Raw genomic sequence first — 14,818 nt, 5'->3', positions numbered from 1 at the left:
CCTCTAGTTAGAAAGTTAGCTGTTACACCACAGAAAGCATCCCCTGAGGGCACAAGACAACTAATGTGCCAGAAGGGACAAGCTTAAATGCATGGCTGGGATTTTTTCCCAGCTGCTGCTTTAAACAGGGTACATGTAACTAGGTCACAAGGTGGTTTTTTTCAGCTTTAATATATAAACCCTTTGCTAATAACTGCCTGTCCATACTAAGCACTGCCCAGCCATGGGCATGAAGTCCCAGTGAGGAAAATACCTTTTAAAGCTTCATTGCTTCCTTTCCTACCAGCTTTTTTCCCTACCTTTTCCCTTGGCTTGGGATATCCCAGGAAATCTCTGCACATCAGGGTAGCAGCCAATTCCTTCCTTCTGTCAGCATGGTCTGGGAAAGCATGTGCAGCGTTGCACATATGGTCAACTCACCTGTTCTCCTGCAAGCTAAGGGGTTTAGCCTGTGATTTCCACCTGCCCCCATCAAAAGGGATGACTTTATATGTGCCAGGAAACTGAGGAGAAAAAGGTTTTTCCTCATGTTGGGCAGGGCATGAATATCTGTCACTGTTTCTACTGGCAGAGGCAGGGCAGCTACCAGGCAAGCAGCCTTCCGGAGCATAATGCCCCAGCCCTGATGGAGCTGGTGCGGGAGAAGGAGGAGAGGATCCTGGCCTTGGAAGCTGACATGACCAAGTGGGAGCAGAAGTATCTGGAGGAAAGTACAATCCGGCACTTTGCCATGAACGCTGCAGCCACAGCTGTAACGGAGAGGTAAGATGCCCTTGCTGCAAGCAGGCGGCTCTGCTCACCATGGAAAGCATGGCAAAATAATACTGAAGGGGTGTTTTCCTAAGGCTGGATGTTGCTTGCCCTTTCCCTGCTGAGTCGTGCTGCCAGGGTTAATGCACTTCTCCAGGGTGTTGTGCCAGTGAAATAGAATTGTTGGTTGAGATAGGTTTTATCCTTCTGATGGGTCCAGAAGTTTATCAGATGTAGGCATCAGATTGAAGCAATGTCCTCTGGCAGTCTCAAGGTGCCAAATTAGGCAGCACAGTAAGGCAGCTTCTACCAGCACTCTGGCAGAGTGAGCAGGGACTTCATATATGGCTGCACCCATCCCATGGCCTGCAACAAGGTTGTTTAACCTAATTTTAAAAACCTCCAAGAAGGGAAATTTTGTTGCCTAAATACCCTTTTTCACCACTTTATTAATCTTCAAACTAAAATGTTTTTCCTGATAGCTAAGCTAAACTTCTTCACTGCAAATTTCCTCCATTGATTCTTATCCTTCCCAGGCATACATGATAAACAACAGACCACTGTTGATGTTCAAACAGCCTTGTAAATATTGGAAGACAGATATTCCCTGTTGTATTTTCTCTGGTCTGAACTAGCTTCCTCCCCTCAGCAGTTTCTGACGTGCCCTTTCCCATTCACATGGCAAATGTCTGGACTATCTGTCTCCAGTTTGTGTCAAAGTGTGGTAGCCAACAGCACAGAAGGCAGTGACACTTCCCAGTGATCAGGAGGATGGGATAGTTAACTTCTCAGCCCAGTTTCTTAGGAGCCAAATTCCCAGAAAACATCCTAAAATGAGTTTTGCTTTTGAAATGTGTTTAGGTATGTGACTCAGGTTGGACTTTACTTTCACTCTCCAGTCTAGGCAGCAATTCCTGTGCTGTTTTTCACCTTCCAAATGATAGAGCTTTTTTAGTGGTTCATGATGTAGTCTTGTTGACTTGGGATCTGGTGAGTGAGTCCCTCTGATGTCTGATCCTATCCTGCTGGGTGAGTGTTAGCCCTGTGTGGGTCACCCATGATTCCAGCATGCTCTCTGTTCCTTTAACCCAGTTAAATTAATGGCATTAATGACCCAGCCAAAGCCAAGAGTAGCCTGTAACAGGATGCCCCCATGCCAGGTAGCCATCCACTTGAGAGGAAACCATTGCTGACTTGCTCTTTGAATGTGGGTTTGAGGTTTTCTTTGCAAGTTTCAATCTCACTTTTGCACTGAGGCTGCAAAAGCCACCCTCATGGTCTCAGGACCCTGATTGTGGTGAACCTCTTTGCCAGGGATGCCTCAGCCCCGAGCCACTCACACAACGGCAGCTACGGCGAGATGGCGCTGGAGGTGCGGGGCTGGCAGGAGGAGGAGGAGATCGTGCAGGCCAACCGCCGCTGCCAGGACATGGAGTACACGTAAGGGATGCCCTGCCATTCCTGCTTCATGTGTGTTGGGGCTGGGTTCACATAAACCAGAATGCCTGGATAGGATGGGCTTGGCTTCAGTTTGATTTAGTTTTGCTCTTCAGCATTCAAACAGGAATTAAAGAGGAGTTGTCATTTGATAACTCCCTCCCTACCTTCCTGTTAAGCCTTCTGTGACAGACCCAACATTTTTACAAAGCAGAGGTTGTTCCACTATTAAAAGTAGTCTGGCATGCCAGCACACAAATTTGCAGACCCTTTTACAAAAAAGGTGTATTTGTTGCTTGCAGAAAATACCAGTGATTGTTTTTACTGGGTTTAGGTTTTGTTTTTCATTCACAGATGCAAGCTAATCCTGCTTCCAGGGAAGTAGTAGAGTTTTGCCACTGCCTTCATAAATATAGATCAGCATCTTGTGTTTACATTATTAATTAAACATGTGATGATGAAAACTAATGCTTTCACTATTTACAAAATGCACTTGCATTGTATTATATATTGTACAGCACAGTCGGGCTAGTTATTTGACTGTCAATGTGTACAACTTTATGAAAAATACGGTTTTGTAGTTGTTCAGTATGATTTGGTGTTAATCATTCCTGGAAAAGAGTTCAGATAATCCCATTTTTTTAGTGATTTGAGAGTCTTCAGGGTCTGTGTGAGGGAAGTAGTGAGCTTTGCTCAGCTCTGAATATCATGTGCTCATTGTTTTTGCAGCAGTGAGAGAGAAGGAAGAGCCAGACCACCTCTCAGAGAAACCAGAAGGAACCTTTCTACTCACTTCAGCAGGTCTTTACTCCAGCTGACAGCAGACCTGAATCCTGGGGTTAACTCAGTCTGCCAAAGCATAGTTTCCAGATTTGGCTCTAATGTGTTACAGGGGTGAAAATTGCCTATGTGTTTGTATTGTGAAGGTGGCAATGTGCAGCCTGGTCAGGATGCACTGCCCACTGCTCCTGCTGGGTTCGTAAAACCATAGCATAGATGGGTTCAGTTAACCTTGCAGAAAAGTTTTGGTTTAAAAAATACTGTCTGTTTTGAAGTGCTTGGTTATCCTTGGAGGAACTGCCAGGAGCTGTCTTGCCCAAGTATCCTAAACCAGAGAGGACAGAGCAGCAGGGCATCTGCGTGCAGACCTCCCTGCTGTCTCCAGGTGCGGAGACCTGCCCACGTGAATGTTTTTTCCATTCCTGTAAGCAGAGCATTCATATTTTGGCAGAATAAAGAATCTCCATGCCAAGATAATCGAGAAGGATGCCATGATCAAGGTCCTTCAGCAGCGCTCCCGGAAGGACCCTGGGAAAGCTGACAGCACCAGCCTGCGGCCGGCCCGGTCCGTGCCCTCCATCGCCGCTGCCACAGGCACGCACTCGCGCCAGACCTCGCTCACCAGCAACCAGATAGCTGAGGAGAGGAAGGAAGAAAAGCTCTGGAAGGGAAGCATAGGTGAGTTCAGCTTTTGCTGAAGCTTCGGTTCATCCTTCACTTCATCCTAATGCTTCTGCTTGAGCTCAGCAAAAGTGCCTTGGCACACATGGCCCTGACAGCTCATTTCCAGAGGCAGAATGTGTGTCCTTGTGCTTAAGTCAAAAACCAGTCATCCTTTAACCTTGTTTTGTATTTTAATTACATTTTTTAGTCATAATAAAACCATTCTGCACTGATTATAGAAAGCCATAGTTGAGGGAAGTCCTCACAGATACAGACACATAATGTTTGCAACTTTATGGGAGTAAATAACAAATTTAGGCTAGAAATGAAGCCTGAATAAAGTTAATCAAGAAGGTGAGCATCTCTTTGGATAGGACAGCATGATGGGAAAATCAGTGCAGGACTGCCTGTTGTTGGGGGCCACGTAGGATGGGGTGTGGAGGGAGGTGTGCAAGGCTGTGTTGGGAGTAAGTGCCACTGGGATGGGGAGGGGTGCAGAAGGGAAGGCAGGGGAGGGAAAGCTGCTTTCAAAAAGCTGTTTTGTAGGAAAGTACCATATAGATGCCAGAAAAAGCAGCATCAAGGGAAAAGCTAAGCCAAACGAAATGAGCCATATCCAGCATCTTGTAGCTCCAGGGTGGGATGAGGGACAGTACATAACATTTGAGCCAGGATGCGACTGACCTCTCTGTGTTTTCAGGGCTGCTCTTGGGAAAGGAGCACCATGACCACCCATCAGGCCCCTCACTGCCTCCACCTTTGCCCTCCTTGTCTTGCATGCCCGTGCCAGTGCCGGCAGCGTCCCACGCAAAGACGGGCAGCAAAGACAGCAGCACCCAGACGGACAAAACCGCGGAGCTCTTCTGGCCTGCCACCGCCTCCTTTCCCGGCCGGGGCCGCCTGGGTGCCACCTCATCACACAGCCCGGCCCCACGGCCCCTGGGGACACGAGTGGCCAGCGAGAAACTGGGTGAGCTCTGCCAGATCCCCCCTCAGTGCAAAATGTCAGCAATACCCAGAGACACATCAGTATCAGTGGGGACAAGGTGTGGGGGATGTGATGCTGCCACAGTTTGTAAAGTACAATGGAGGTTTCTTCAGGGAAACTAAAATTGGAGAGAGAGAACTTTCTAAGGCTGCCCAGAGTGGCTTTGTGCTTGGCAGCTTCTGTAAAGCTCAGTTTCTCTGTGGCAGGGAGAATTTGCAATTATTCATGCTGCCAGATATAAAATGGTAGAGTTTCATACCTTGAAAACCCTCCTCACCTGCTCACATACTCTCCACACCTCCACACATACCATGGTTAGTTAAAGCACCATTTTCTCCCTAATTTTTAAAGGAAAGCTGGGGGGAATAGTAAGGAGGAAGTGAAGATTTTTTTTTAGAGGGTATGAAAAAGTACAATTTTAGTTAGTTTTGAAAGGTGGAAATTGCTGGTTTGCACCCCTAGCAAAGGAGTAATTAATTTTATGCATATTATTTTGAAAAAAGCCTGTTTCTTACACATTCATCTCCACTCAAATGCAACTTTTCCTTTGAAAACATGCTATGTATTATTAAAAGCGCTGACTATCACAGAACTAGATGGTCTGTAGCGTCCCTTCCAACCCAGACCATTTTATGATTTTAGCTAATTAGATTCTCTGGTCTGTATCTCTTAAACATCATCTTTGTGCCTGTCCTCGGGGCCTGTGCACACCAACACACCTGCTGTCAGTGTGCGGGGAATTCAGCAGCACATGTTCTTAGTGTCCTGAAGAAATTTGGCTTTCAGTGTGTAGGATGTGTGCGTAATACATGTCCCACCTTCAAGGAATGGCTTGATATTTGCTTTGAACAAATTGCCGTTGAATTTGGACTGAAGATCAACTTTCTGTTCTTTCCATTGCAGAGAACTCCAGCCATGGGAAGCTGCCTGACAGCAAAGGCAGAGTGAGCAGCCTGCTCCACAAGCCTGAGTTTCCAGATACAGACATGATGGAAGTCCTCATCTGAGCAGAGGACAGTACTCTGGGGTTTTGTGTGTGTACAGCCAGGGCCAAGATGGCCCTCAGTGTGCCAACCTTGAAAACTAACCCTGAGAGTCTGAAAAAACAAAGTTTATTCCCAAACTGAAGCTGATATGTTGAGACTTTTCACCAGGCAAGAAGTCAAGAGCAGTGAAGAGGAGTGATGAAATGAATGTCTGAGATTTTCTGAACAAAAAGGGTTGTTGAAAATGGAAAGTGGTGTGAGAAGGGGAGTGTTGAGGAAAAAGGCAACTGTGTTTTCTGGCATAAAGAGAAAGTAGTGAAGTTACAGACTGGTTGCACACTGCTATTTTCCTGCCTCTACAACCAGGACAGGGAGCAAAATCCTGTCTCTTTGGAGGACAGAGAGAGTTTCTGAGTAATCCAGGAAAAACTTGCATCTTCCTCAATATCAATGCATTTCTCAAAGGTTTCAGTCTCAAAAATTTCACTTCTTAATTTTTGTGAATAATTGGTCTGTAGATGTACATGGCAGGTTCTCGTAAGCATTTGTTTGAAGTGGCATTGGTGTGGTTTTCCTGGGCAGGCAGGTCAGGTGCCTCTTTCCTGGCTGGACAAGTGTTTCTCTTGGAGCTGAATTTACAGTACAAGTATTCATGTCTTGCAACCTCAGAGCTTGCTGAGACTTCTTTTTTTGATAGGAGCAGTTGTTGGCTGGAATTCTCCTGGTGGATGAATGTAGAAGGGGAGGGGGGGACCCTGCTGAAGCAAACCCTGTTGTAACCATAGGAAAGTTGGGGGAGGATCCCAGCAGCTCCCTAAAGGGCTCTGCATTATAGAGTTCCTTCAGGAGGGAGCTCCATGGGTTTGTTTTGGAGAAGTTAAGCTGGGTTTGCATGTGAGATCAGAAGATACCTCTTTCTGGGCACTGGTTCATGATATTGGAAGAATCAGTGTGTTTGTGGCAAGAACAAGATTTTTCCTTACTTTCAATTCTTACATCCAAGTCCTACCTTCCTTGAGCATACAAACCTGCTGTTCAAGCTGATGTGGGACTGGACATTAAGGAGTGCAGGAGCAGGCTGGGAAGGGTTTAACTGCAAAGCAGTATGTGAGCATCATGTGTTTTCTGTGCTGAGCTGTGGTTTCTTTTCACCTTATTTTACCCAGGGTGGAACATTTCTTATTTTCAGCTTTGTTCCTGAATTCAGTAAGAGGCAGCCAACTCACCCGCTGTGTTACTTGTGGCTTTGTGCACTGCACATGCCGATGGGGAAATTTTCCTCTGTGAAGCATTTCTGTATTGGCTCTGCAGTTCCTGAGCCTTGTGGTGCACCATAATGACTTTAAGGAGAGCTTGACTTTGGGAAAGAGTAATGGGATCTAACGTGAAGCTTCCTAGAGTGGAAAAGTAATGGGTGCTAAAAGTAATCGTGCACTCAGGGCTGGCTCGAGGTCACCTCTTCCTGTAGAGCCCTTGACTGCTGAGAACACCGGGCATTTTAAACTCTCCTTTTGCCAAAAACTGAAGTCCTTGTGAACTCAAAGCCTTCACAGGCCAGAGCCTTGTGCTCAGTACTGCTTGGCTGATACCTTTTTTTGAAAGAACAAAATTGCTATATTAAAGCTATGCACTTATTTTTGTGTGTACCTAGAATTAGATGTATGTTGTTGTCACCCTGTTTCTGAGTTTTGCACTTGTTAAACAAAGTATTGGTAGATAGGTTGTGCAGGAAGCAACTGTGTTTCAAGTATTAGCAGCTTTGCATTGTGAAACCAAAGGTGGAAAACCCTTGGAAGATGTTATGCAGCTTAATATATGCCTTGTAAGATAATTTTTTTTCTCTAAAGTTAATTTAAATGTTGTAATTGTTTGCATAAAAGCCGGGACCGCGTGTGGCATCACCACTGACCCACTTTTGTGGCCCTTCCTCAAGTGTCTGTGGTAGGAATGGGGCAGGAGAAAGACGAATCAAGGGAATACAAGTAAAATGTTGGTGAATTTTTAATTGCATCACTTTTTATCCAAGAAATAAGGATACCCAGGTACTTGTAAATCCCTAAGCATTTTGTTACCAGCTGTAATATTTCTTTTGCTGAAACTCTTCAGTAAGTTGTGTGCAGGCAGACAATGAGGCGTCCAGGAGAAACAGTGCTGGATCAGCGTGGATCAGCTCTCAGTTATGTTTGGTAGTGGTTCAGCTCGATTTCTCCAAGTCAGCTAGAGTACAGCACTCCTCCTTGGGGAGACCAGAGTCTCTCCAGTTTCTGCTAGCCAAAGCTGGCTTTACACTTGATACTGTCCCAGATTCACGGTCACATACAGGAAACTGTTAGAGACAGTGTGTAGGCAACTCTCATTGTAGGCTACAGCTCAAATAAACCAAAAGATTCATTCTCACCAATTGTGTTGAGCTCAAGAGATGTTAGTTTTCCTGGAGGGAAAGTCTGGAGGACAGGTGTGCCTCCCTCCAGCCCGAGCACTAGCAGAACTTTCATGGAGTACTACTGCCATATGTCAGCCCCGCTGAGCAGAGCGGCACAGCTCCATTTGTGCTGCCTTTCCCAGCTCTTTGAACTGTTTGGTGTCGTTGGGAAACTGTGCTGTAGCCATTCCAGGTGATGTTGGTGGTAACTAGTTGTAAAATACTGTCATTTTTTATTGTTGTTGGTTGTATAGAGAAGTTTGTGTACAGTGTTGTACAGCTGGAGAGTTATTTGTACATAGGGGGGGAAATGAAGGACATTATGTGTCACTCCCAGCAAATGTTGATATTGTTGGTCAGCCAAAGATTTCTTATTCTTTGCTGTTTAAATTTGTGCCTTACTATTGTAGATAATAAATGTATAAACATGTTTATTTTCTCACTTTTCCAGTGTGAATACATTCAGTCCTCCAGAAGAAAGGACTTTAAAAAAATTCTTTAAGCTTTGCAAACAATGTGCTAAGACTAAGAGGGGATACAGGGGCTTTTAAGGTTGCATCTTCTCCATTTTTCACAGGTTAATGAAAGGCCCCACAGCAGGTGACACCAATAGGTGTATGTGGGCATGAAATCAGTGGATCTCCAAGGCAGAGGGTCAAACTGGGAGCTTGCCCAAGCAAGAAGAGCATGATTTTAGAGATGATCAAGAAGAGATGATTTTAATGAGATCATCTTCACTGGAAGGAAATGAGAGGGGAAACTTAATGAGATACTTTTGTGAAGATAGGAATATTTTTTAGCCCTATGTTCCTGCTAAGCATAGAACTCCCAGTGATTATTTTGTATTTTTTTCTGGAGGGTCTGGAGCTTTATTTGACAGATGTTGGATCAGTGTGAATGAGGTACATAAATATCTTTTCTATCTAGATGTTCTTGAATTATATACTGTGCTCAGTAAGGAGTAAAGACCAGATCCCATTTCATGCTGTAGTGCTGGCAAGGGGAATGCTCCAGCCTGGTGGAAATATTGTTCCTATGTTTGTTTATGCAACTGAAATAAATGGGGGGAAGGGAGCAAAAGTTAGCCAAGTGTCTGGCTTTGAGTTAGAGGTTGAGTTGCTCAGCAGGCTCTCACATGCTCTTGAAAGTGTCTGTTAAAAAATTCCTGAATCAGGTCCCAGGGAGCTGCAGGCATGAAAGGCATGAATGCCACTAAAGGCCTCACTCTTCTATGAGTTCTTCTTTGCCCATCCCAATCTTTTCTCTCCAGATCTTTGCACATGTTGAAAAAACCAACCTGTCCTGAGCAGAAGTGTGTCAGCAAAGATCCAGGCTGGTTGCAGAAGCTTAAGAAGTTTGTTTGACCCAGATCCCAGCATTGTGTGTTCCCCATGTAGGCACAGGTCAGCCTGACCCATCTGATCACTCCATCTTCAAGACACAGCAGCTGGTAGTATTTCTTGTGCCAAGAACAAAAGTTTGGTGATTGTTGAGATTGTGGCTTTTTGACTTCCTTCAAGTCAAGATTTGACAGTAAAATTTGGTATGTGTCTTGTTTTTTGAGGCTATGGAAGAAAAGAAACTAACAGAGGCCAAACTAGTATTAGGATGGGAACAGCCTCATGGCCAGCTGTGTTCAGGTATAACAAGGAGGGGGCTTATTCCATTTTTCAGGTGTGTCTTCAACAGATGCTCTGGCCAAAGAAAAGGATGTCACTGTAACACTGTCTACAGGTGAAATATATTTTACATATTAATGTCAGGAATAAATATGCAAAGAAGCACACTTGAGAGTCAGTTTGTTTAAACATTAAAATCCATTATTCCAAAAGTAACAGACCTGCATCATGTAAAGAGCTCAGAAGAGCTAAAAATATTAGCAGGATTGCCATTTAGAAGCATTCAAAAATCTAGTCCCATCCAAAATGACAAGACCTTTTCAGGATTTACTTGGATTCTGTGCACTGTGCAGCTCTGGCATCTCTTCTGCCCTGGTTTGTTCTACGTTCAGGGCTTTCTCCTCCCAAAGTCTGAGAGGGGCAAACATACAAAGCAGTGAGGTTCATTCTTGGGGAAAAGCTGCGATTTCCAACATCTTTAAATACCTTCTGAGTCTGGACTTAAAGTACACTGCAGTGAAAACATGAAAAGTTCAGATCTCATTCCCTGGCAGGAAGGATGCTTATTGTCAGGATCCCCAGTCTGGGATCTGGATGCAATCCAACAATCTGGCCTTATCTGAGTACTCCGCTGTGTTCCTCGACCACTCTGAGTCAGGTAAGTCAGCCTGAAGGTAGTAACCCCCTCCTCTGCAAACCAAAGCATGTGGGGAAAACAGAGCACAATGTCCTCAGTGCAGTCCCACCAGAGAGAGGGGTAAAAACACGAGCAGCTGTCATCGTGCCACTGTGATTAATGTTCATCCAGACCTTAAGCTGCGGCTTCGAAGCCTTGTAAAACCAAACGCGAGTGCCCGGCATTCCTGAGCTATAAAAGGCCCAGGAATTCATTGACTCGAGGTATGAAGACCACAAGCTATTTTCTTTCATACCGACCACTTCAGCTTTAGATGAACAAAATATCAGTGTGCATATTTTCCAGAGTAACCCTGCATGGCCCTGCTGCAGTCCAGAACTCAGTGCTGTGCCAGTGCCCTCCAGTCTGACACAAAGCAGGGCAGCAATTACGAGGTGAGGCCCAGGTTTGTGTTGGCCCCACATCCTGTGAGAGGCTGAAGACCTGCAGCAAAGTTTAGTGGTGAAAAGGAACTTTTTTTTCCCCAGTACCACATGATGAGGCAGCGATGGAGTTTTTGGCAAGCTAGAAGTTGGGAAGAAGGCAGTGCCACCGCCTCTCTGGAGGTCGTACTCACACCTGACCATTGACTTCTCCAGCTGCTTGGTGGACTCTGACTCCTTGTTCATGGCTCCTCTGGTGTCTCTGTGCCCTGGGAGCACCCTCAGTCCCCTGCAGAAGCAGGGTGGACAGCCAGTGACCTTCCAGGCATGTGAAGCTTCCTGCAGGACAGCTGGGCTCAGAATGAGAACGGGACTGTGATGGCAGATGACATCCCTCCGCTGGTCCCTGGTTTGGGCCTTGATCAGCCCAGGTAGGAAAAATCTTGCTGGGACGAAGCTCCAGGAGGGAGAAAGGTGTTGTAAGGTGTGAGGAGATGGAGGTCCTCTTGCTTGGCCAGTCACTTGGAGCATTTTTAAGATGGCTCTTTCTGGTAGGCTTGCTATTGAAACTGCAATGCAATTTGGTGTGCAAAAAAATTTGCTGTTTGCTGTAAATCCCATCTGAATTTATAGAAGAACATTAAAGACCACACATAGTTCCAACACCCCTACCCTGTGCAGTGACACCTTCCATAAGACCAAGTTGCCCAAAGCCCCATCCAACGTGGCCTTGAAGGTTCCCAGGAACAGGGCATCCACAACTTTTCTGGGCAGCCGGTGCCAGTATCTCACCACCCTCATAATGCAGAATTTCTTCCTTATGTCCAGTCTAGACTTTCCCTCTTTAAAGCCGTTACCCCTTGTCCCATCACTGCATGCCTTGGAAAAACTTCCTCTCTGGCTTTCTTTTATAGCATCCCTATTGTAGCTGTAGCCTTCATCCTCTCAGTGCACATCCTCCCCTGCTTCTCTGCTGCACCCTCTCCCCCTGCTGCCTCCAACGTCTTTTTCCAGCTCGACCGTGCCAGAAACAGGCAGTGAAAGCCCAGGCAGTCAGGTTCTCATGTGCCACCAGTTTTACTGATCAGTTTTAAAACTAAACAGCTTAAGAGGAAGGGGCTACTCTCATCTAGGTATTTGTACAGTGCCTGGCATAGTGGGAACATGTGTGGTAGCCCCAAATCATGCTCTCAAGCTGTATATAAGGGTATTTGTTGATAAAGATGATTATTATCTGTGTGCCAGCTCTGTGCACCTCTGCTTTTAAAATTAAATCATTGTACACATTCCTCAAGCCTAAATATGGTGCACAGGTCAGAGTCCTTTCACTTAAGGTGTCAAATAATGTCTTATCCCCACCACAGGGCTTTTTTTAGATGGCTGAGCCTTTCTTTTCAGATGCCATGAAGTGCCTTATCGTGTTACCCAGATTGGCTGTGTGTGCTGGCTCTTCTGCCTGCAGGGCTCTGAAGCCTCACCCGACCCCGAATAGGACTACACCAGCAGCCTACATCATCCTGTCCCCATCCACCACTAACAGGACCCCTGTGCCGTTCTCCAGCAGCCGTGGGCCAGCTCCTGGGCAAAGCCAGCTGAGACAAGGTGTCGGCCCCTGTGCTGAAACAGCGTGGGAACCGCTCCCTCTGCTGGCTCATCCTGCCTGCTCTTACCTGGATCTCAAACTGGGAAAGCTCTGGGATGGGGGTTTTGGTCTGAAGGGTGAGTCCAGCATGGAATGATGATGCCAATACCAGTAGTATTATAGTTACAGTAATTATAGCAGCAGCAGCAGTAGTAGATGAAGAGAGCAAGGAGAATAAGACTGACTAGGAAGAACCTGATCTAGTTCAGATGGCTGCTGTCATTGCATGGGGGTTGGACTAGATGGCCTTCAAAAGTCCATTGCAATCCAAAACATCCTATGATAAGGCTATAAATGAAAAATAAGTATAGGAATCAGAACAAGAAAATAAGAATAATAGGAATAAGTACAATAAAAATTTTACTTCATTACAGGGAACAACAAAATTAAGAAGAGAAGAAGGAGGAAGAGAAAAAGAAATCTAGTCACCTCTAGTGGCAGAAGAAAATTTGAGTATGAAGAATTTGAATCTAGACTAAGCTAGACATTCATGCTAAGGGAATTTTTTCTGTTATCCCCCAGTGACCCCTGGCTGTGGCCAGGCCTGTTAAAATGTAGGCTTTTCCAGGTAAAAAAAGCTTGATCTAAGCACAGGGCTTTGAGCTTGCAGCGAGTAAATGGGATTGTGTGCTCGTGGGAACTGGGTCTGCATTTGAAGACTAGTTTATTACATAGCCCCTGGGTGTAAAATTCCTCTGTGCATCATCATCCAGTTGAACAGTTCAGACCCAAAACAGCTACCACAGACCAGGTTCATTTCAGTTCTAAAGAAGAATTTCATACACCCCTTTAGAGCAAATATTTCCCAGCACTCGACAGCCTTCACCCCAAACATCAGCTTTCTCCTTGGATTTTTCCCATGTGAAAAATGTACTTGAAGTTCTAGATAGAAGAGACTTTTCTGAACGCAGGACCTGCCTCTCAGCCTGCTGGAGACAGGAATGCCATTTCGAGGCCCCCTTCAGGAGCAGCTTCAGAATTGCAACTGGGCTAGGCACTTGGTGGGGCATGCCTTGGGATCCCAGAGGCACCGGCAGTTCTGTGTTATCATCATCTGCATCATATGCTGGATGCAAAGATCCTGACCCACGGCTAGGCACCCATTTCCCTCCAGCTCCCAGCAGAGCTGGCACAGAAGGGTGCTGCAGCCCAGGACTGCTTGGGCACTGGCCAGCAGCTGGGAGATTGCCTTTGGCAATCTCCTCCTCACTCCACCAGCTCCATGTATCTCTTGTGAGGGACCATCAGGAAAGTACCGTGGAGTCTGCACCTGTCACTAAAGCAATTTACGTGGACTGTTTTGCCGGATGTGTCAAAGTTTTTCCTTAGAAGAGCACCACAGGAAGAGGGAGAATTCTCAAGAACAATTCATCACTGTGCATGGTTTGCTGGGCGGTGTGGGACATTAGAGGGCAGAAATATTGTGGCTCTGCCATGATCCTCTTGGCCTGCATTTTCTAGGCCCAGTATTACTGGAGCTCTAGGCTCTTTTCCTCTCTCAACCCTAACAGGAAGCCTAATGCCATTTTGTTCCTGGGCCTGAGGTCCCCATCACCATGGGTGGTCCAGATTAGAAAGATATAGAATCAGCAACATTGGGGCCCTGCCAGGATCGCCTTGGCAGGACTTTTCCAGCCCCAATTTTCCTGGAGCTGTAGGCTCTTTTACTCTCTCAACTCTGACCCTAAGCCTAAACCTAGGCCTAAGACTAACCCTAACCCTAATGGCAGCTTGGCACTGTGGCAGAGGTCCTCATTGCCATGGGTGTACAGATTAGACAGTGTTGAGGTGGCAATGTGGCACCCTGCCCTGATGCCCTTACACTGCCTTTTTGAGTGCCAGTGTCCCTGGAGCTGCAGGCTCTGCAGCAATCTGAACCCTAACCCAAACCCTAATGGCAGCTTATTGCTGCTGCTGAGACCCACATCACCATGGCTGGATTCAAAAAGTGTGGAGTGAGCAATCCGGGTACCCTGGCATGACAAAAATCCATCATTTCATGAAAGTAAACAAAATCTTGAGATTTCAATTACAATTATTTAATGATTTTTGCTTCATTTTGATACACTTTCTTTCTTTCAATTCCATTTAATTGTTTTCACTTAATTGTTTCAAGAAAATTCTTCATTTCTTGAAATGATTCCATTGAAATCTCAAGATTTCATTTTATGAAACAAATTAAATGAGGAATCAAGAAATGAAGTGAAATGAACAAATAGCAAAGGAAATAGAATGCCACAAAATGAAACTGAAAAAATGTATTCTGGCCTACTGACTGCTGGATGAAAAACCCCAAAAGGACCGAACCGTGGACTCACTCCCCTATTTCCAGAAGCTGGTTTTGCTGAAGACCCAGTGCTTGTACCACTGCAACCTTTACGCTCCCACTCCACTGTCCCCATACTTCCTCTGTTTCTGCTGCATCCACCAAAAAAACTTGTGGGGAGTTTTCAGCTTCCGGACAAATTTTTC

At 45.7% G+C, this 14,818-nt stretch overlaps 1 protein-coding gene across 2 annotated transcripts in view; it reads left to right on the top strand.

Annotated features, from left to right (window-relative positions):
- The window catches only part of AMOTL1 (angiomotin like 1), a gene marked incomplete at its 5' end in the record, with an annotated part of 66,104 nt that extends 57,657 nt beyond the window's left edge, over positions 1 to 8,447 (top strand). For both annotated transcript variants that reach the window (XM_083854615.1, XM_083854616.1), the window contains 5 exons: positions 572 to 762; positions 2,065 to 2,190; positions 3,419 to 3,645; positions 4,331 to 4,600; positions 5,522 to 8,447. In XM_083854615.1, the coding sequence (XP_083710741.1) occupies positions 572 to 762; positions 2,065 to 2,190; positions 3,419 to 3,645; positions 4,331 to 4,600; positions 5,522 to 5,625 (918 nt within the window). In that variant the 3' untranslated portion in view covers positions 5,626 to 8,447. The remainder of the gene's footprint in view (positions 1 to 571; positions 763 to 2,064; positions 2,191 to 3,418; positions 3,646 to 4,330; positions 4,601 to 5,521) is intronic.
- Between the last annotated feature and the right edge of the window lie 6,371 nt (positions 8,448 to 14,818).

The sequence above is a fragment of the Zosterops lateralis genome (genome assembly GCF_965231275.1).
Source record: "Zosterops lateralis genome assembly, chromosome: 2".
NCBI classification, from domain to species: domain Eukaryota; kingdom Metazoa; phylum Chordata; class Aves; order Passeriformes; family Zosteropidae; genus Zosterops; species Zosterops lateralis.
Note: the sequence above shows the minus strand (reverse complement) of the source record. Positions and strands in the feature narration are given on the sequence as shown.